At 39.2% G+C, this 21,258-nt stretch overlaps 1 protein-coding gene and 1 long non-coding RNA gene across 2 annotated transcripts in view; both read left to right on the plus strand.

Annotated features, from left to right (window-relative positions):
- Nucleotides 1-21,258, plus strand: part of LOC101863245 (DNA-directed RNA polymerase, mitochondrial) — a 50,782-nt gene that overhangs the window by 26,352 nt on the left and 3,172 nt on the right. The window contains exons 16-30 of the mRNA XM_005093281.3: nt 324-459; nt 1,630-1,760; nt 2,909-3,009; nt 4,257-4,377; nt 5,260-5,344; nt 6,593-6,704; nt 7,375-7,453; nt 8,198-8,323; nt 9,170-9,292; nt 9,658-9,735; nt 10,449-10,637; nt 14,776-14,906; nt 16,566-16,664; nt 17,523-17,595; nt 20,646-20,749. Of these exons, the coding sequence (XP_005093338.1) occupies nt 324-459; nt 1,630-1,760; nt 2,909-3,009; nt 4,257-4,377; nt 5,260-5,344; nt 6,593-6,704; nt 7,375-7,453; nt 8,198-8,323; nt 9,170-9,292; nt 9,658-9,735; nt 10,449-10,637; nt 14,776-14,906; nt 16,566-16,664; nt 17,523-17,595; nt 20,646-20,749 (1,688 nt within the window). The remainder of the gene's footprint in view (nt 1-323; nt 460-1,629; nt 1,761-2,908; nt 3,010-4,256; nt 4,378-5,259; nt 5,345-6,592; nt 6,705-7,374; nt 7,454-8,197; nt 8,324-9,169; nt 9,293-9,657; nt 9,736-10,448; nt 10,638-14,775; nt 14,907-16,565; nt 16,665-17,522; nt 17,596-20,645; nt 20,750-21,258) is intronic.
- On the plus strand, nt 11,112-13,023 carry LOC101863088. Its single transcript, XR_220214.3, has 3 exons — nt 11,112-11,462; nt 11,916-12,066; nt 12,360-13,023. It is a non-coding gene; the product is annotated as an uncharacterized LOC101863088 (long non-coding RNA).

The raw sequence follows: 21,258 nt of genomic DNA on the forward strand, positions 1-21,258 counted from the left end.
TACCGGACTCGTAATCATGAGATTGCGGGTTCGGGGGTTCGAGCCTCAGCTCGATCCGACGTTGTGTCCTTGTGAAAGACACTTTACACGAATTTACCACTTGGCTCGGTCCTTTCGGAGACGACCGTTAAACTAGGAGGCCCTGCCTCTTAAATAACCTGATAGTGTTGATAGGGGCGTTAGTCCCATACCATTTCACATCTGAGACACCTTATGATTATGAAAACAAAAGTTGTCCAACTGCCACTTTTATATCTACAATTATGCTTTATGGTTATGTAAACTAAAGAAATCTTAACTGATGATGCTATTTTGTTCCCCAGTTACACCCCGTTGTCATGAAGCTGTTCAAGGTGGATTACTCTGAACCATTCAGCTTTGCCCCTGGCGTCGTGCCCATGCTTGTCCCCCCTGTACCCTGGATCTCCAAGAATATTGGCAGTTTGTTGCTGGGATCTAGTGAGTTAATATTGACTGGCTACTCTTCGGGTGTAGTGAGTTAACATTGGCTGTCTACTGTTAGGGTGTAGTGGGTTAATATTGGCAGGGTTTTGTTTTGTTGGGTGGTAGTGAATTAACACTAGCAGTTTTTGTTGCTGGGGGGTAGTGAGTTGTCTTTGGCAGTTTTGTTGCTAGGGTGTAGCGAGTTGTCTTTCAAGAGTATCCTTTTTCTGCTGCTGGGATCTAGTGAGGTGTGTTTTTAGAAACATGTAGATGTCGTATACACAATTTTACATGCTCACATGCACCAAATTAATAGAAATATGTTTTAAAGTGAGCTTTTGATCTTACACACATTCAATTTTCCTAGTGTATTGACTAGTGTACACATGGATGTGGAACCTGCATGTGTATACTTCTGCTATATTGTGCTCTCATGTGCATGCGTACGCACATCAATGTTGTCAGACATGCACATGTGAATGTGCACACAAACATACAATCTGCCTCATGGGGATTTTACTCAGTTAAATTATATAGAAAAAATGCAAGGGGGTGAAATGAAAAGTGGCCATTTTTTCAGGTGTCCGTATTTTACAGGTAGCCATCACGGCAGGTTTGACTATACTGCTGTTCACTGCTCTACTCATGTCCGTTGACCTTTTTCCAATTCCACTGACGTGCCATTAACCTTTGACCCTTTCACCTTTCCCGACCTCACTGACTGGCCATACACCTTTAACTCTGACATCCCCCTAGGGCAATACTACTGACAGAAGTGTCTTTAGGCCATTCCCAAAGGGGGGATATTAACATGTTCTTATGCACAGTAAAATTATAAATGGGCTGATTTATCAATGTCATGCTTCTACTGTGCGGGAACAACATAAAGGGAACTGCTGCTTTTTCGTTTCTCATCCTTACTATCGTCATAATTCTTCTCTACTTCTTTTGTATGTATGTCGCTCTCTTGTGAACTGCTATTTCCGGGGTGCCTTGATAGTCGAAGCAGACTTTGTGCTGCTGAGGCTAGAGAGGTGAGCAGAGGAAGCCTGATTCCCCATTTGGACTTCTCTGTTGACTTTCACCCCTTGACGCTCATATGACCTTATGCAGTTACGAACGCGGTAAAACCTTACTAAAACTAAACTAACCCTGCCGTTAACCTTAGATCATGCTTATTCCCAGATGCCCTGGTGCGAATTGGTGACGACATTCACCATGTGGACGCCCTGAAGGATGTGAAAGAGACGCAGTACTCAGCCGTACTGGACAGCCTCAACACACTCAGTGCTTGTGCCTGGAAGATAAATACACCAGTACGGGCACTACTTTTATCAGTCATTGTCTTTTTGTTTGATCTACTTACTGCATATTCATTCTAAAATTACCTCTTCAGTCCTATGATGGAATACAGCATTGAACTACGTTAAGTGCTTAAGTTGTATTTTTATTGAACATCCCCTGGCAATCCATATAGTAGTTGAGCACACAAATTTTTGTTTTGCTTTATTTTATTGTTTGGAAGGAAAATACTTCCAGCACATATGAGATTAAAGCTAAGTCTGAGGTGGGTTATGGCTAGGTAAAGAGGGTCATGATAAGCTGTCACGAGGAAACAATATTAACTCTTCAAAATCAGCCCGTCTACAGGCTAGATGCTGCGTTAGTTTTTTTCTTGTTTACCTCATTAATAAAAAATATCGACTTGCCCTGTCCTACAATTGTATCCTCATATGCCAAATGCTCATTCTTTTCTTTAAATTTTGGTAAGTGTTACTTTCTTTTTTGCTTGAAGTCTATATTTTTTAATGCTGAAAATGCTATCATTTAAATATTTAAACTAAACTTGCTGCTGAGTGGGCAGTTGGTGGATGCTCTGGTGTAGTTTGCTCCTTCTTTCTTATCAAAGGTTTATCCTTATCCCCCCTTATTCTTTTTTTGTGTTTGTCACCCTCTAATCTTTGGTACTTATGTGACCTTATTGCGTCGCAAGTGCGTAAAATTCTTACTTATGCTGAAGTAAAACTTGATGTGATAAAGCAGGGAGTAGACTTACATTTTGCTTGAGTTAAAGCAAATAACTAGTTACGAGAAACTCTAAGCATGTGACAAACACACATTGCTCTCCCTGGTTCAATCTTATACTTACTAACTCTTAGTATACGGTACGCCAGTTCAGCTGGCTCCAAGGCATCGCTTGGTCTTTTATAGTTACAGTCACAGAAAACATGTTCCAAACCCCAGCCCATGTTATCTTCAATCAAACTGGATGATTACTGCTCGGATTGTTCATTTTCACTCAGTTTTTCAATGCAAATAGGTTAAAAGGAGCAGAGTAACTGTGAAGATTGTAATTTTGGAAAACCTAAATGACAAAACTTGGACAGCGTACAAAAGAGGAATAGTTTCACCGTATACTAAGAGTTAAAATTCATTTTTGCTTCTTCTCATCTTTCCTATCCAGATTCTTGACCTACAGATACAGCTGTTCAACAATAAGGGAGACAACCTGCTCAAAGTTTCTCCCCCTGCGTCAGAAATGCCACCTCTGCCAGCAGTAACTTCGTAAGTTTATCTCTCTCAGAAACTTAGGGATGTAGGTACCGCAAACTGGCCGTGCGCCCCTGTGGCAAAACCCATATTTTTCCCCTCCTAAAACACTGTGTGATCATGCATACACACAGACACTTGATATATCAGAGGATAGAGGATCTTTTCCTCTTTTTAGTGGTATTATTTATTTGAATCAACGATTCTTTTGTAAGCAAAATCTTGCGGGATAAAAGACAACACTATCGAGGTTTTCACTGTTGCGGCTGTGCGTTTCGTGTATTGATTTTTTGAGTGACCTCGGTTGAACAGGAACGGGGAGCGTATGGTATTAAATACTGCAATCTGATTCGTCAATATTTCAAGATGAGAAGACGCTCTTTCCGGTGATGTATTTCTAAAGACTGTCCTTAAAGAATTAATAGAAGATATTTGCGTGTGAAAACTTTCGGTGCTGTTTTTTTATGGAACCAGTGATCGGACTGACTACGTAAATATATCGGCAGAAAGCCCATTCTTTCCTCTTCAAGAATAATACAGCCATTATACGCAAATAAACACCGGACGCTCCCCGTCGGCTCGCAAGCAGGCACCATCGCCTTGGTTTGGTACAAATTCTCTCTCCTTCCCTTCAGCATGGCCCGGTGCGCAGCCGATAAACCGGTGGTCACGAGTGATGATTTTAACCTCCTCTTGTATTTCTTGCCGTTTTGGTCAAAAAGCCATGTTTACGTCAATAAATTTGCATCTTCTGGTCATTTGATAGCCCAGAAAAAAATTTAGCTTGTTCTCTATGTGCATAGGGGTGTGTCTACAAGTTTTTGTGAATGTCCATTTCAAATTTAAGAATGTTGTGACATCTCAAAGTGTAGATATTTCGCAATTAAAAAACTGTAACATTTTCCTGCAACTTCAGAAGTTCATGACTATGTTAAAAATGAAGCTATATGTATAAATTTGGTATCAAAATGCTCAGAATGATACATTCTATAAGGTAGTGCAGTTAAATATGAAATCGGAGGACTTTGAAATTTCAGTTTGTGGTACCTAATGGATGGTGCCATGCACTGATTGTGTCACCTGAAGAAACAGGTCAACTCTTTTTTTGTTTTGTTTTTGTTGTAGACCCATAGCCGAGGTTGGTGTTTTAAAGTCCTCAGTTAGAATCAGGAATCATCATTCATTATTGTTTCATTATTGTGACTCAGATTCAAGAATCAAGCTTCCCCCGTAACCTCTCCCGTTCTTTTCCTTCCCGACAGGGAGATGTCCAGCAAAGAGAAAGCGTTGTTGTATCGCGAGCGTATCCAGCTGCAGCAGCAGAAACAGGACATGCACGGCTTGTGGTGTACTGACTTGTACAGGCTCTCTATAGCTAACAAGGTAATCTATGTGGAGACATAACATATGTGAACAGGCTCTTTATAGCTAACAAGGTAATCTGTTGTACCTCTTTAAAGAGACAGATAGTTTATGTGTACAGGCTCTCGATAGCTAGCAAAGTATTCTATAAATAGAGATGAACAGCTTATGTGTACAGGCTCTCTATAGCTGAGAGGGTAAGTACATAAATGTTCTCTCTATATCTTACAAATAAAACGTAATTGTTTTTCATTAAACAGGAAAGGAGTTGATGTGTATTCAAGCCTCTATTGTTAACTAGGGATCACTAGAACTGTTTTTCTTTATGCTGACAAATAGTTGATGCGTATTGAATCTCTAGAACAGTCTTCTATATATAGACTGATTGATTATATTTCTTACTAACGAGGTAATCAGTGGAACTGGTCCTCTTTACAGACAGATAGTTTATGTGTATACAAGTCTCTTTATCGCTAACAAGATAAATGACTTCCAGTTTTAGTCTTCATGCAATTTAATTTATTTGCATGTTTGTTAACTTTGGGCATTGCCATATTTGCATCTGTCTTGGGAGAAATTTAATTGATCGTTAGTCAGATTTTTTAATACTTCCTTCGTTGTTTCATTCTTTACTAAAAATAACTTTCTATCTCTTTGAGTAAACCACTCACAGTGTTATTTTACTCTTGTTGTATTCGCTTGTGTACTGTATATGTGGTCAGTTTCACAGGCACAGAGCTGACGGAGGGCAACACTGATAGGCCCTACATCTTTTCTTTTTGCTCTTTTGTATTTCTGCTTGTCTGTCTTGATTTACCTTGCTCTATTATTTTCTCGACATACTTCTCTTTACTTAAACAAGTGCAGGGCAAAATGATTAAAAATTTTATGTTTTCTCAACAGTTTCGTGATGAGACATTTTGGTTTCCTCACTCCATGGATTTCCGGGGCAGGACATATCCACTCCCACCTCATTTCAACCACTTAGGTAAATATAAATGCCTGTACGGGGCTGGTTAGTCCCTTTTTTTTTCTCTCTTTCCTTTTGTGTTGTTTCTGTGCACCTGTACAGTCCACGCCGGCTTTAAGCGCGGTCATCGGGAGAAAGCTGAAGCGTGCTTAATGCCGAAGCGTGCTTGAGTGCGAAGTAGATATAATCCAGAGATTTTCATGTAGAAAATTTCCTGCGCCATTTCCCTTTGTAGGTAGATCTAGGCCTATAGTGGTCCTGCAAAAGTGAGCACTGTTATTTCTGTTATTTTTACCCGCCATGGTAGTTTTCATTTGTTTGTTTGTTTGTTTTGTTTTGCGGTCGAATGGGAAATAAAAACTTAATTTGGACGACCTGTCACGATACAGCACATGCGGCCTACACATTGCCTGTGCGTACCACTGCACGCTGTACCACATTCATACCACCACCTTCACCCCCCAAATACGGTCTTTGATCCCACCTCGCATGTGATACCAAATCAGGATTATCGGATAGCGAGGGGCTATAAGGTGAAATTGCAGCCTGCCTCCTTTTCTGACCTCCCTGACTGTCTTTGTATTAAAATTTTTTTTTTTGTGTGTGTAGCTTTGCCCTAGGCGAGATCCTATGTCCTTGCGTGTGGCTGTATGCATCTCTCTGGCTTCCTCTCTGCGCATGTGTGTGTGTCCATAACTTGCGCTGTTTTTGTTTCTCTTAATAACACACTCACTGCTGAGGGGTAGACTGTGTTCAAACTTCGATGGGTCATCATAAAACTATTGACTGTCTTGTAAATGAAGCGTGCCTGAAGCCGAAGTTACCGTTCTTAAAGGCGTGTAGTTTATATAGCAAAAATTCGGTAAGAGCAGTTTAGCGTGCTTGAGTCCGAAACGTGCTTTATGCCGGCGTGCTTAAAGCCGGCGTGGACTGTATTACATTTTCCCTCCACTTAATTAATGTCCATTAGTTCCTACCAAAACTGAAAATACTCTAGTTGGTGTGAAGGAACAAAATCTGAGTCCTTCGAAATGGGAATGTTGCTGCCTGAAGGCAAGGAGCCCAAAGAAGTAGGAGAAAATGGTGACATACATAAAAATCAGTTCACTGCAGGTTGAAGAACCAGCAGCTAACCACCCCTGAGATCTAGCATGAATACCGGTACTTTTGTTCTCTTATGCTCTTGTTAATTTTGAGGCTGTTTACTGGCTGTTATTATTCAATGGTCTAAGTCTTCCTCTTTGTCTTTCCCCTGCGTGTATACAGGCAGTGACAATGTCCGTGGGATGTTGCTATTTGCCAAAGGGAAACCTCTCGGAGACAAAGGGTTAGACTGGCTCAAGATTCACCTCATCAACCTCACGGGCCTGAAGAAAAGGTTTGTTTCATACACTGCATGATTTTGGTGTTACCCTTTTCTCACATCTTATTATTGCCATCCCACAGTCACATTTTTCCATGTGTCGGTGTAGTGTTTAGGAATAGGTTTTTCTGTAAGCGTGTACATCAGTATTAGAGATTAGGAGTATTTGTGTGCATGTGCGAATAAGTTTTTATTTTATGGCCCATGGGAGTAGGCCTACATTTATGACAGGATTTTCCCTTTTTAAAAAATTTTCTAAACAATTATATTCCTAATGAATTGTCTATTTAGGTATTTCTTTTGTAATAAAAAGTGTTTTCTTGTGTTTTAAAAAAAATCTTTGTTTATTATGAGCTTCTGTTATAGAGTTGAGGGGCGAAAATTCTAATTCCATCAAATGGTGTGGTAATAATGTTATTGTTTATTCTTAAATTTTGCTCTGATCGACTTAATAAGTTATAACTAAAAAATAGATTGTTTGAAATTAAATAAGAATGTAACTTTGAAGACTTTGTCAATGATCTTTTGTAGGTTTGTCTTTCCCCTTTTACATATATAAAACAATTTTCTCCTGGTTTTATAACATCAAAAGTGTTTTTACATTTTTCTTCTGAATTTTGAAAATAATCATTATAGTGTGTGTATATATATATCTTGGTTTGATCTGTGTGTTTTTTTTTTACAGGTGTTCGAACCAAGAGCGACTTGAGTATGCGGATAGCATTATGGAAGATATTCTAGATTCTGCTGATCACCCACTGACAGTAAGAGGCTTTGGTCTGCTCTGTATGTTTAAATCAATAAGGGACCTAACTTTCTGTAATAATCTGAACTTTACTTTATAAGCTTTTTTGTAAACTTTGTCTTACTATAAAGATTTGTTGTTTTGAAATCTAAATGAAAATGACTCAAGGTCTTTCTGCCTGCAAAAATTATCAATATAGTATAGCTCATCTAATTAACATGGAGCAGGTCACATTTACGTCTGATTTTTTCAGATTAACTGTTAACTTTGTTTATTTAGAGTTTCCATTTTAAATTAATGAAACAGTTGGTTGAACAAATAGACATTTTTGCCCATTAGAACTGAGAAAAGTTCTATTGCTTTTTTTGTTTAAGTTTTACCTCAAAACGACATTGCAAATATTCAAGAGTTTATAATCAGGTTTTCCTAAAATAAAATCCTCTAAAAACAGTCAATCAAATCCACAAGTAAATAGGCATTGCCATCAGTCACAAGTTTCTGAAATGCCATGTTTGGAATCTTTGAGAGTAATGGAGTTTTTAACTTTGGTTGTTGTTTTTTTAATGTCATGAACCAAATTCAATAGGTTTACTTAAGTCAAAAAAATATTCCCATTTGTATTGTGTGGAGTTTGTGTTTTTGATTGTGCCAGTGCTATTGTTGATCTGCATTGTGGACTTTGTGACTTTGTGCTGTTGCTGCAGCTTGTCTCTGGTGTGGAGTTTGTGACACTGTTAGACTGTACCTTTGGTTATTTTCTCAGGGCAGGAAGTGGTGGCAACAGTCGGATGAGCCATGGCAGACACTGGCCTGTTGCATGGAGCTGGCTCAGATTGCCAGACATGAAGGAAACATTGAGGACTATGTGTGCCATTTCCCTGTGCATCAGGTGGGTGGAAAAAAAGTGCTTTTAATCAATGATGTTTAGATTTGGTGTTTTTTAGACTTTACTGTGTTTGGGTTGTTTCTTCCATCTTACCAGGCAGAATATGTGAGGCAGCGTGGTGAAATCAGGCACTCGTCAAAATAATGGAATTGAAGAAACATCATTTTTCTGTCATTTTGGCACTTTTCGTCGAATTTTCATTTTTTGGCTCAACACCTTTTGTGTCTATATAAAAATACATTTCCAAGTGAGTTTTACTGAAAAACATTTATCAAAGGCACAAAATATGTAATTTTTCAGTTTAAAGAATCTCAAGCTATTGAAGCTACCAAACTTTAGTTGCCATTTTCTCGGTAATTTTACCTCTGAAACCGGGCGACGCCACCTCCTTCAATCGCAAATATTTCGACTTCTATTCAAGATGGATGGATATTTTTTAAATTGAAAGCAAGGCAAATGAATAAGCGTTCAGGTGATACTAATAACCCTACATCTCCAAAAATTGACGAGTGCCTGATTCCACCACATCATGACACATAATTTTGGTTTTAAGAAATTTAATAATAAAACGTCTAAATGCAAGCGTAAGTTCTATAAGAAGTATTTTAGGGGGTGAAGTGAGGGTCAACATGCATTATAAATATTGTGGAAGTTCTATTGGCTAACATTTGAGACTTTCTCTAGTCTTTCAGATGGAAATGATTTCTTTTTTCTTTTGGTTGTTCAAAATTTTTTGAAGGAATCTGTTACACGGTTAGAGCAAAACATCGCAAAACTGCAACTTAAGAATTGGTTTCGGGTAGTGTTTGATTGGAGGAAATAGTCTGAATGTGTTTTTGTTCCACCCAGGACGGTTCGTGTAATGGCCTCCAGCACTATGCGGCCATTGGCAGAGACCAGGCAGGAGCAGAGTCAGTCAATTTACATCCCTTTGATATACCGCAGGATGTCTACAGTGATGTCGTGGAACTGGTAAGTGGCTGTGTGGGTGGGGGTGAGGGGGGGGGGAGAGATGGACAGAGAGAGAGAGAGAGAGAGAGAGAGTGAGAGAGAGAGAGAGAGAGAGAGAGAAAGAGAGAGGGGTGAGGGGGGGGGGGAGAGATGTTCCTCCCATGCTTAGCTGTTGCAGTACAAAGTTGGCTCAGTTTTGGGGCAATGTCAGTACATTAATTTGATAACATCTTGAGAAAACACTGCCTAATTTCTGTGCCTGCTATAACTTGGGTTTTCTATATTTGTACCAGCATAAGTTGTGTTAACTGTTGCGTTTTTGTATACCTTACTCCATTACTCAGACAGACTCAACATTCCTCATTCACTCACTCTGTCGTCTGCAGGTGGAGCGAGAAAGGAAGAAAGATGCAGAAAACGATGTTGAAATTGCCCAAATTCTGGATGGTTTCATCAAGAGAAAGGTTTGTATGAGAAGAACTGTTTGCAGTGATAAAAAATCATATTGATTTGTTTTACTGAGCCTTTAAAGGAAGACTGTAATTTTCTTTAAAGACTTCTGCAGCATCAAATATACACAAGTTGCATCATATGGACACAGTTATAAAAACACTTGTAAACTCACACGCTTACACACAATTTTCAACGCGCACCCCCCCCCCCCTCCCTCTTTCTCTCTCTCTTTCTTTCTCTTTCTCTCTCTCTTCCTCTCTCTCTCTCTCTCTTTCTCTCTCCCTCTCTCACATGTCCTCTCCCAGTCACCCAGCCTCTTTCATGGTGGTAGACCTGCCTTTGTGACAGTTTTATCTCTTATAATACAACATAGATAGCAGCTGGTTGTGTATGGATCTAATACCAACAGTGTTTAACTGTATCAAATGAACTATTACCTGTGTCCTCTGGTAGAGTGAAAAAAATAATTTTTAAAACTTGTATAAAATGCCCTTATGTTTCTTGACAGAAAATTGTGGATTGCTTTTGAGTGAAAGTTTTTAGTTAGTGTTTGGAGATGATAAGGAATTCAAATTTGAAAAGAAAGCCTATTTTCCAGTACTGCTATCTTTATTTAGGCCTGTGCAAAATTCTTTGATAGTGTCTCAGAATACTGGATCCTGAGGTGCACTTCGGGGATCAGAGTGAACCGTCTCGATAAGTGAAATATTTCTCGTATTCACAGGTCATTAAACAGACCATCATGACCACTGTGTACGGAGTGACCAAGTTTGGAGCCAAGCTACAGATCCACAGACAGCTCAAAGACATACCAGACTTCCCCACAGAGAAGGCATGGGAAGCCAGCCTGTATCTCACAGACCGAACCTTCGTGTGCTTGAGAGAAATGTTCACAGCTACAAAAGACATTCAGGTAAGTTGTACTGTTGTGCTTCTTCTTTTCTCCTCCTCTATCTCTTCTTCTTACTCCGTCTTCTTCTTCCTTCACTTTTGAGAGAGGGCAAGACATTCAAGGTTATATTGATTCAAGTATCCTGGGAATTGCTTTTATCTCTGCCTAACTTGTGTTGCCACTTAAAAACGTCAGCTGATTTGTATGAACACGCTGTATTGTTCTCATGGTTTGGACAGGTCTGTCTGTTTCTCAGAGTGCTCTTTCTTTACTGTCTATCTTTTTTGGTATTCACTTGTCAGCGCATAATTTTGTAGTCTCAAAATATCTTATGTGGTTAGGGTGAAAGCTTGTTCCGGGGATATCACATCCTTTGAAATAGAATTTAATAGAACCCCAGTTTCTTTAACTCTCAGCAGTTCACCGAAAGGAAAATCGTACGAATTCGTACGATGAGCATCGGGTGTAGATCTAACGGCAGAAATCCATTCCTTTTTACATTTTGATGCTTCTAATACCTTTTTTATCATAAAAAAGGGTTGAATCTATATATTTTTCATAAAAATAATCATAATTTATAAAATATTGTAAAAATTTGGTGCACGGAAAATCAGCGTTTGTTTACGTTCTCTCCGCCGCCATTTTGGATTTTGGGAGAAGGCCAGCTGTGAAGTTTCTACACTAAAAATCGGAAAAAAGCGTAAAAATGTCGTCAGATGAGTCTGATATTGACCTGAATGACTCAATGGATGAAGAATCTGATGTCTGGGTACCAGAATCGGACGATGAGGGTCCCGAGGACGGAAACCAAGCCCCGACTTTGACCAATCGTGATCAAAACAACAGGTTAGTGTTTTGTTTACATCCTGCCTCTGCACAAGAAAGCCTATAACATGTATTCTAGTGGGTTTAGGCCACTGGTATTGTTACTTCAAGCTTACAGAATAGTTATTTGTGGTAACCTGAAGTTGTGAAAGCATGGTTTGCCTCTAAAAAATTTTAATTAACTTTTTTATGTGCCTAGCTACGGTTGTCATGTTATTGTTTACACAGCAATTCCTCAAACAGGAAGTTTGTTTTTGTTTACACCTCACCCGTGTACAGTAGCCTTATTCCCTGCTAAGATTTTATCATTGTGATAATATGATGATAATGACAGAACAGCTTTGTTCAAGGTCTGCCTCTGTCTAGATCTAGATCTAGATCTAGAAATAAGTGCCTATGACATAGGCCTTATCAACATGTCAACTTCGACTCCGCCGATAGCGTCCTAATCCTTTGCTTATTTTCTTCCCTCAGAAACTAGCCACAACCTCCACGTAACCAGTCTTACGCGGACCAGGATGATGGCCCACCAGAACCACTGCCTCAGTTTAGGCCTGCCGTGCTGTTGGCCTGCATCTCCCTGACTGTATCACCCGACAGGACATCCGAAGTTTTCTGACGCCAGGTGAGAGCATTATTGCACGGAGTACGAGAAATTTTTATTTTTGTAATTGCTTTCTGTTTGCCCTTACTTCACTCCGACAGGCAGGTGAGTTCACTGATTCACATGTTACACCTGGGGACCTTTGTTATTCATTTGTAGAAAACACTCTTGATGCCATTATGTAGTTAAAACTGATATTACCTTGTGGGCCAGGATTTTCTGACAGTTCGATTGATGTCAGTGTTCCAAGCAGACTATCCTTTCCAAATGACTTATGTAACTTATGTCTTCTTCTTGTCTTCTTATTTCCTCAGCATCCTTCTTCAAACTGTTTTTCTGCACTGAGATGGTGAATCAGATCTGCCTCTTCTCTAATGAGTACGCCCCGATGACAGGACCCAACAAACCATCTGTCTTTCGCTCCTGGGAGGATCTTGACTCTGAGATGTTTCTCAAGTTCGTTGGACTGCTAATGTATATGTCTATTGTTCATCTACCAAATTTAGAGCTGTACTGGTCTACGAAAACCTGTTTTCATGGACTATGGGCAAGGGCATACATGAGCAAACTAAATTTCAAACAAATTCAGTCTTTTTTAAAATTATGCAATCCAGACACTGAGCGAGGTACTGATAAGCTACGGAAAGTTAGGTTTGTGCACTATTTTTTGAGTATGAAATGTATGAAGTATTGGCAACCTAACCAGTGTGTTAGCATAGATGAGAGGATGGTTCAAAATAAGGGGAGATACAGTTTCAGGCAATACATAAAGGATAACTAAATGGGGGATGAAGTTACGGGTGGTTGCAGATTCGATGAATGGGTACACATACAATTATGAAGTTTACACAGGGAAGGATGGGGGCACACTATTGGATATTTTTGTTTCAATAAAAATAGAAACTGTTTGCTTGCAGAGCATACTGTAGAATAGTCTTTTGCCACTTACTACAATTATTGGACAGTTGAGTAGAAAAATGTTTTTTGTTTTAGGAGAGGTTTTACAGCGCTCGCAACTGCAAAAGGTCATATATGAGCGCCAAGGGGTGGATGTCAACAGAGAAGTCCTTACAGGGAATCAGACTTACTCTGCTCTCCTCTCTAGCTTCAACAGCACAAAGTCTGCTTTGACTATCATGGCACCCCGGAAATAGTGGGTCACAAGAGTGTGACAAACTTACAAAAGAGGTAGAGGAAAATGACGATACTAAGGATTAGGAAAGAAAAAGCAGCAGTTCCCTGTTGTAGTTCAGGCACAGTTATGAGCATGACATTGTTGGATCAGCCCATTTACAATTCTATTGTGCATTAGGATGAGAAATGTCCCCCCTTTTGGAATGCCTAAAGACACTTCAGTCAGTGGCACCGCTGTGGGGAGGGGGAGTAGAATGTTTTTCCGTCATGGACCACAATGATGTAAAGTACCGTACTACAATATTTTTGTCTATTTTTCCATGAAAATCTCTGTTGGTATTGGTATTTTGTATGAATACAGTGTGTTCTTGTCATTTTGAAATATTTGGTATTGCCTTGTCTGTTTTGAGTGCAATTTTGTGGATGGAAATTGACTGGAAAGTCATTGATGTTTATTTTTTCTATGTCGCGTCGTTATTTCATCGCGAAACATGATAAATGTATCTTTTGTCAAAAACCTTGTAACTTTTTTATCCTTTTTTCAATATGCATGAAATTTGGACACACATTGCAAAATTGGAAGTGCTTTTACTCCATAATAAACTTTTTGGGGTATCTTAGAACACTTTTTTTTTTCTTTCTTTGTGACTGTTACATGTTGGGAAATTTTATCTTTTTTTCCCCTGTCCCTCCCTCTAATAACAGAGCACTACATAGACAACAGTGGTCATATCATGATGAAATTACCTTCATTTGATAGGAAATTCAATTTCCTTTCCAATGGTATGTAATTTGACATACTTTCTGTGTTATTTTATATTCTATGGTAAATCATACTAACCATGGGTGCCGTGAAGGCGAAAATGGTCAAAATACCAAGAACTGCTGAGAGTTAAAAGACGAAAGAATAATCTTGTTTATGTATTCTTTTTTCTTGATCACCACATCTTTATTAAATGTCTCTAAACATGCAGATTCAGATTCTCTGAATTAGTTATTCCTGCAAATGACTCAAAGTTTGTGTATCAATGTGCATTTTTCCCCCCTGTATATCTTCTCTTTTTTCACATCAGGCACGCAGTGTGAGGGTAGATTAGATCTTCTATACACAGGCAGGCTTGCTAAATGTCCTGAATTTCCCAGATTTTGCAGTTGAGAATTAGAGAGTTTTATCACATATACAGTGTCAGAGATCAGAGGGGAAGAAGGCGGTGGCGATGGATTGGACATACTCTCAGTTTCAGGGCAGCTACATAACAAGGAGAAAGTGTTGGATTGAAATTCACAGGGTAAAAAATCAAGGAGAAGATCATGTGGAACCTGGAGAAGAGTCACAGAAATTGATCTTGTACAAAAAAATGTGAAGACATGGAATAATATCAAGTCGCTAGCCCAGGATAAGGAAAGGTGGAAAGTGTTTGGTCATGGCCTATACCCTGATCCAGGGGGAGAAAGGCGCTGGTGATGATGATCACATGCACTACACTAAAACCAGTCCCACTGGATGTTCATGTGTTTGTTGTCTTGCAATCTGATGTTTCTGATGTTTTAACACTATGTGTCTCTAACTGGGTTTTTGTGATTCCCTCCTCTCAGGACTGGCTGACAGAGGCGGCGCGGCAGATCTCGGCTGTCCTCCCTGTGGACTGGCAGACGCCGCTTGGATTTCCCGTGTTACAGCCTTACTTCAAGAAACTTCATAAAGGAGATCCAAAACAGGACAAATTGTGAGTAGTTGTGTCGATGGGCTAGGCTAGGTAACATTTGTCAAAGTGAGGGAAGAGGTTTTTTGATAAATGAGAACTATGTCGACACTTTGGCGATCGCATAGTGCTTTGAAAAAATGTGAGACTACAGAACAAAAGCAACAGAGGGATAGACACAAACAAAGGAGGGATGGTGAAGAAATAAACACAAACAAAAGAGGGATGGTGAAGAAATGGATGCAAATGACAGAGGGATGGTGAAGAAATAAACACAAACAAAAGAGGGATGGTGAAGAAATGGATGCAAATAACAGAGGGATGGTGAAGAAATAAACACAAACAAAAGAGGGATGGTGAAGAAATGGACTCAAAGACGTTAGAGATGGAGAAAAAAATGACGCAAACAACAGAAGGATGGGGGAAGAAATAGACACAAACACGCGAGAGATTGTAAAAAAATAGACACAAACCACAAGGGGATGGTATAGATTTTAGGACCTGGCAGACACATTAGGGGAGTAAGTAGAGAATGATTGCTGTTACATCATAATATACTCTTATCCTCAACATTATTAGACTGGTGGAGGGAGGCAGAGAAGGATTGTAATATTGTTGCTAGTGAGACACACACTCATCGCTGAGTGAAGAGAAGTGTGGTACTGTTTCTCCTGTTGCATTGCTGTTCACTTGTTGTCTTGTCTGTCACGGCATTTTTGAGTGTCGCCCACAGTGTTGTGTGGCTGTGCAGTGTCCAGTGTCCGCTGGTTCACCTTTGGATGCTTAGAAAGAAATATTGGCCCCACCTTGGGCAGAGAGACTCTAGACTCTACAGGGGCCTGGATGACCTATGATGAACAGCAGCCTTCGCTCTAATAATAATAATAAATAGCATTTGTATAGAGCATGTCCCCACTCGAAAGTAAGCTCTACGCGCTTTGCACTATATTATTACCCCAGCAGACCATAGAACACTCAGAAACATTCTCAGCTTCCCGGGAAGCATACAGTGCAAACAGCTGGTAATGCGCTCAAACCCTAACAAACTGACAAAATCTTTCACTGTCTGTAGCTCGGTACCCATTTTTATCTGGGTGAAGTGGGGAAAATTTGTGTTAAAAGCCTTTCCCAAGGACACAACGTCTGGCCCACGGCTCGAACCCCCAAACCCGCAACCTTACGATTACGAGTCCGGTAGCCACTAGAGACTGGGATGTCCATTAAAGATGAACAAGGAAAAGAAGAAGTGCACCTTTGTGTTATTGTCAGTTGCTGACCTCCACTCGAACTAGTAAGACAGTTTTTAAGAAAGATAAAGCCAAGCTTTCAATTATGGCGTGTTCATATTGCTTTACTTTATCTGATATTATTATTTTGTAATAATGGTTTCTTTCAACCTTTTCATTGGTATTAGGAGAAATCTATTACACGTGCATGTATACAGGAAGTATCCTCAAATTGAATTAACTTCAGTAAATGTTCAAATTTCATACTCTGCTTCAACAAGACTTTTAAAATTCTGAACAGTAAAAAGTAGTGTGTATTCCTGCATTGTGTACCATGTTGTGATGATCCTACAATTATACTGACCAGCCCTGCAGTTGAGTGATTAGTGCGTGTTGTGAACATGACAATATTGAACAAAGTTGATCACCAGTTGTTGTTTTTTCATTCTGTTCCTAGCAAACCCAACACTCTGAAGCAGAAGAACGCATTTCCTCCCAACTACATCCACTCCTTGGACTCCACACATATGATGTTGACATCTCTCTACTGTATGCAGTAAGTTCTAACTTTGTTCTATATCTCTCCCCATCGTTTTATGCACCCCGCAGAATTCAGCAAAATTTGATCATATTTTGCATAATTTCTGATTATTTTCCTTTATCATTCTCTGTTAAAATTAACTTAATCACATAATTTAACATTTTTGGGCTCAGTTTGCATAATTTCAAAATTTTTCTTGCATAAAACGACGGGGACAGCCAGTATCTTTCTACTGTATGCAGTAAGTTTTAGCTTTGTTCTATATGTTGACATCTTTCTACTGTATGCAGTAAGTTTTAGCTTTGTTCTATATGTTGACATCTTTCTACTGTATGCAGTAAGTTTTAGCTCTGCGCTGTATGTTAACAACATCTCTTTACTGTACTACCATTTATAAGAAGTTACAGCTCAATACTGTATGTTGATATCTCTACTGTATGCAGTAGGTTATAGCTTTGTACTGTATGTCAACATCTTTCTACTGTCTGTAGTAGGTTATAGCTTAATTAATACTTTATGTTTCTCTTTTGTGTGTGGTAAGTTATAGCTCTTGTATGACAACTTCTCTCTACTCTATGCAGCAAGCTATAGCTCTATACTGTATTGTTTGTTAACATTTTCTCAACTGTAACTGCAGTAAGTTATAGCCCTATACTGTTTGTTAACATTTCTCTGCAGTGTGCATTGAGTTTTAGCTTTATACTGTATGTTAACTTTTCTCCTCTGTGTGCAAGAAGTATAGCTTTATACTGAATGTTAACATTTCTTTACTGTGGGCAGTAAGTGTAAGTGTAAGTAAAAGTTGTAAGTTTTAGCTTCATAGAGTTTTGTCTGTGTATCTGACCCCATGACCTTTGATCTTGTCCGCTCCAGCGCTGGGATCACGTTTGTCTCTGTCCACGACTGTTACTGGACGCACGCCTGTGATGTGTCCGTCATGAACAAGGTGAGGAGACGTGTGCTCACTCACACATGACATTACGCGACCCCCACAACGTGTGGTTGGCTGGCAGCTGCTCTGATGGGGTTTGCCCTTTCTTTCCCTTCTAACATCTATCGTCCTTATCCCTCCTTCTTTTCTTCGTACATTACTTTCTATTTAACACCTCTTATCTTCGCAACCCCCTGGGGAAGTGCCACTGACTGAAGTGTCTTTAGGCCATTCCCAAAGGGGGGACATTTCTCGTTCAAGCATAGTAGAATTGTAAATGGGCTGACTCATGTCACACTCATAACTGTACCTGATCTTCAACAGGGAACTGCTGCTTTTTCTTTCCTGATCCTTACTATTGTCATTTTCCTCTACTTCTTTTGTATGTTTGTCACTCTCTTGTAACCTGCTATTTTGGGATACCTTGGATAGTCGAAGCAGACCTTGTGCTGTTGAAGCTAGAGAGGTGAGCGGTCAAAGTTTGATTCCCTGTAAAGACTTCTCTGTTGACACCCACCCCATGGCGCTCATATGACCTTATGCAGTTGCGAGCACCGTAAAACCCTCTACTATAAAAAAAATAAATTATCTTCGCACTGTTTGTGTTGCAAGTGTCGTAAAACTCTTCTAAAGACTAAACTAAACCCACTACATGTAAAGTGAAGGAGGAGAGAGGAGAGCAAGAATAATTTACAGAAAGAATTGAACTGATGGGTGATGAGAAAAGACCAAGATTGTATAGAATTTTGTTTAGAGCAGAGGAGCAGAGAAGTGAGTTGGGAATCATGTTCATTGATGCCAATTTCAGATTTGGCACTTAAAGAGAGGATGATGGAAAAAAAAAGGTAACAATTTTATCATGCTCCTTTTGTGTTCAGGGTAAACTCATACATATGTTGACCACCCATTAACCAGCTTAATAATTAGGCGTCAGAAGACTGTTGAATTGTTAACCCATTCGCTACGCCGAGCCGTGGGGGGCGGCGCGGCTAAAGTGCTGTCAGTACGCTAAGCCGCCCCCGGCGGCGCGAGAACCGATCTTCAATTTTAGCTTAGATTCTATTCCAATCCACATTTCCATGTTAAAATAAAGGTCATAGGTCATAATATAATGTTGACTTCCGGGTCAAGCATTTCCACTGAAAATCGGAAATTTAGATTCAGTTTTGAAACGCGATTTCGTAGTTTATTCGACTAGGTACCAGAAACTAAATTTTCAAAGTAGCTGTATGCCAAATTTATCAGTTCCATTTGAAAGGCCTATATCCACTGAGCATTTTGGTACCATTCTTTAACCTCTCAGTCAATTTTTAAGAAAATGGTAGTTGTTTAAAATTTGATCAAATTTGTTAAAAGTCAGTCACTGGCTGCAACCCCATGTTTGACAGACAATAAAAGGTACAAACATCTCCACATTAACGGAGTACAATGACTATAACAAATATATGGAGCCTAATTTTTTTCAAGACTGTGAGATCATTACAAATCAGTATTTTATCGCCTCAAACACGATGATCTGTCGTTATTTCGACAAAAACACAGAATGTTGACCCGGCCGGCGCCGCACCGGGCCCCGCGGTGAGCGAGTCGGCTTAACTGTACTGTACCCTGCGTGCTGGGTCACATGCTTTCTGAGTCTCGCGGAAGGATTGATGAAAAATAATTCCAAGCTTAACTTTATTCTAATATGAAATAAGCTGATCTTTTATTTTATATATTTTTTAAGCCAGCATTTTACATATTATGTGTAAAATTCGACTTTGTTTTATCGCGATGCCAAAATTACAGCCCGGACACCAGTTTTTGTAATTTTACACAACAAAATCTATCATTATTTTGCCCACTAAAGAAGTGTAGGACTCTTTTTTATAATATTGATACGATTGGACTCATATTGCCAATGCACTGTTATTGAGAAATCAATATTTTTGAGTGCTAGATCTAGGTCTAGATCTAAATAGTCAAAATATGTTTTTCTCCCCAAAATCACTACTTTTTGATGAAATTACACAAAAGTGCCACTCAAGACATGTATAGGTTTATTCTAAATGCAATTCTGAATAATTCCATATAAGATACGAGCAGGTTTTTTTCTGTTTGTGATCGTTTTTCAAGATTATAAAAATTTTTTTTTTTTTCAATATCGGATGTTATGTTCAAAATGTACAAATATTATGGAATGTAGGTAAATAACTGCAAACTTTTCAATATTTTCCAGTTCTATATTCATTTATGGTTATTTTGATGTATCATTTGACTAGGTGCAAACATATTTTTTGAGTTTCACCAAAGATTAAAACATTTTTATTTTCAAATTTTATCCGCATCCAATCAAAACTGTGTTGCACAATCGTCTCTTACAGGAACCAAAGTTGAAAAATACATAAATAAACATTACAGATGTATTCTACAAACCATACTGAAAATATTGGTGTATAATACCTTGATATTTATTTGAATTTGTGGCCCCAAAGACCTTTTAACTGCCCACTAGTCATCATCTCTTTCGCTCTCCGGAAAAAAAATTCGTCTACAAGCCGAAAATAATACGTAGCGAATGAGTTAAATAACATGTGAGGCATCATGGTGAAATGAGGCACTTGTTAAAATATTGAAATCAAAGAAACCAGCATTTTTCCACCAGTTTAGCCATTTTTATCGATATGTCCATTTGTATTTGGGTGGATTTGACTAAAAAATGTTGAATAAGGCACAAAATTTTTAAAAAAATTAACATTTTCAGTTTCAAAGGACTTTCAAGCTATGGAAGTTACATAATTTTGGTGACCATTTTCTTGCTAATTTTACCTCTGAAACCAGGCAATCCACACCTCCTTCAATCGCAAATATCTCGACTTCTATTTAAGATAGATGGGTACTTTTTTTTTTTTAAATTGAAAGCAAGATAAATGAACAAGCTTTAAGATGATGCCAATAGCTCCACATGCCCAAAAATTGATGAGTGCCTGATTACACCATGTCATAACACACATATCATATATATATACATATAATCACATATCTTTAGATGTGGTCAGTAACTGTATTGTTTGGTGCCGCCCCAGGTTTGCCGTGAACAGTTTGTCAACATGCACAAGCAGCCACTGCTGGAGGACCTGTCAGAACATTTGGTGGAGCTGGTGCAGAGGGCCATGAGGGACCCCACTCTGTGAGTTGAACGTGTCTTGCCACTCTTCTTCTTCTGCTGTCCCTGTTGAAACAGCTGCTGGTGTTTTGTACCTGTCAAGCTCATTATATTTCACTGTTATGAGAGTGGGTGGTTGACGGATACACTGTGTTATGAGAGTGGGTGGTTGATGGGTGCACTGGTGTGAGAGTGGGTGGTTGATGGGTGCACTGGTGTGAGAGTGGGTGGTTGATGGGTGCACTGGTGCGATATGCTACTTTCACTTTTTTAAACGATTGCTTTTGTCTTAGATGTTTCCGCGGGATTCCCTTTTTGTTCCACTGACCCAATCAAGCAACATGTCTGTCTCAACTTATTGGCAGGAATCTTTGACAATTAAGCGACATCCTAGCATATTCACAAGAATCCTGGGGTGGTAGAGTGTTTAGGTACCCTAATTGTATTCACAGAGATTAATTCATCAATGTCTTTTTAGGGGTTGATGGTTGGGTAGCCTGCTAATATTGAAAATATTGAAAGGTGCTGTTAAT

This window comes from Aplysia californica, unplaced genomic scaffold (genome assembly GCF_000002075.1).
Source record: "Aplysia californica isolate F4 #8 unplaced genomic scaffold, AplCal3.0 scaffold00061, whole genome shotgun sequence".
NCBI classification, from domain to species: Eukaryota; Metazoa; Mollusca; class Gastropoda; order Aplysiida; family Aplysiidae; genus Aplysia; species Aplysia californica.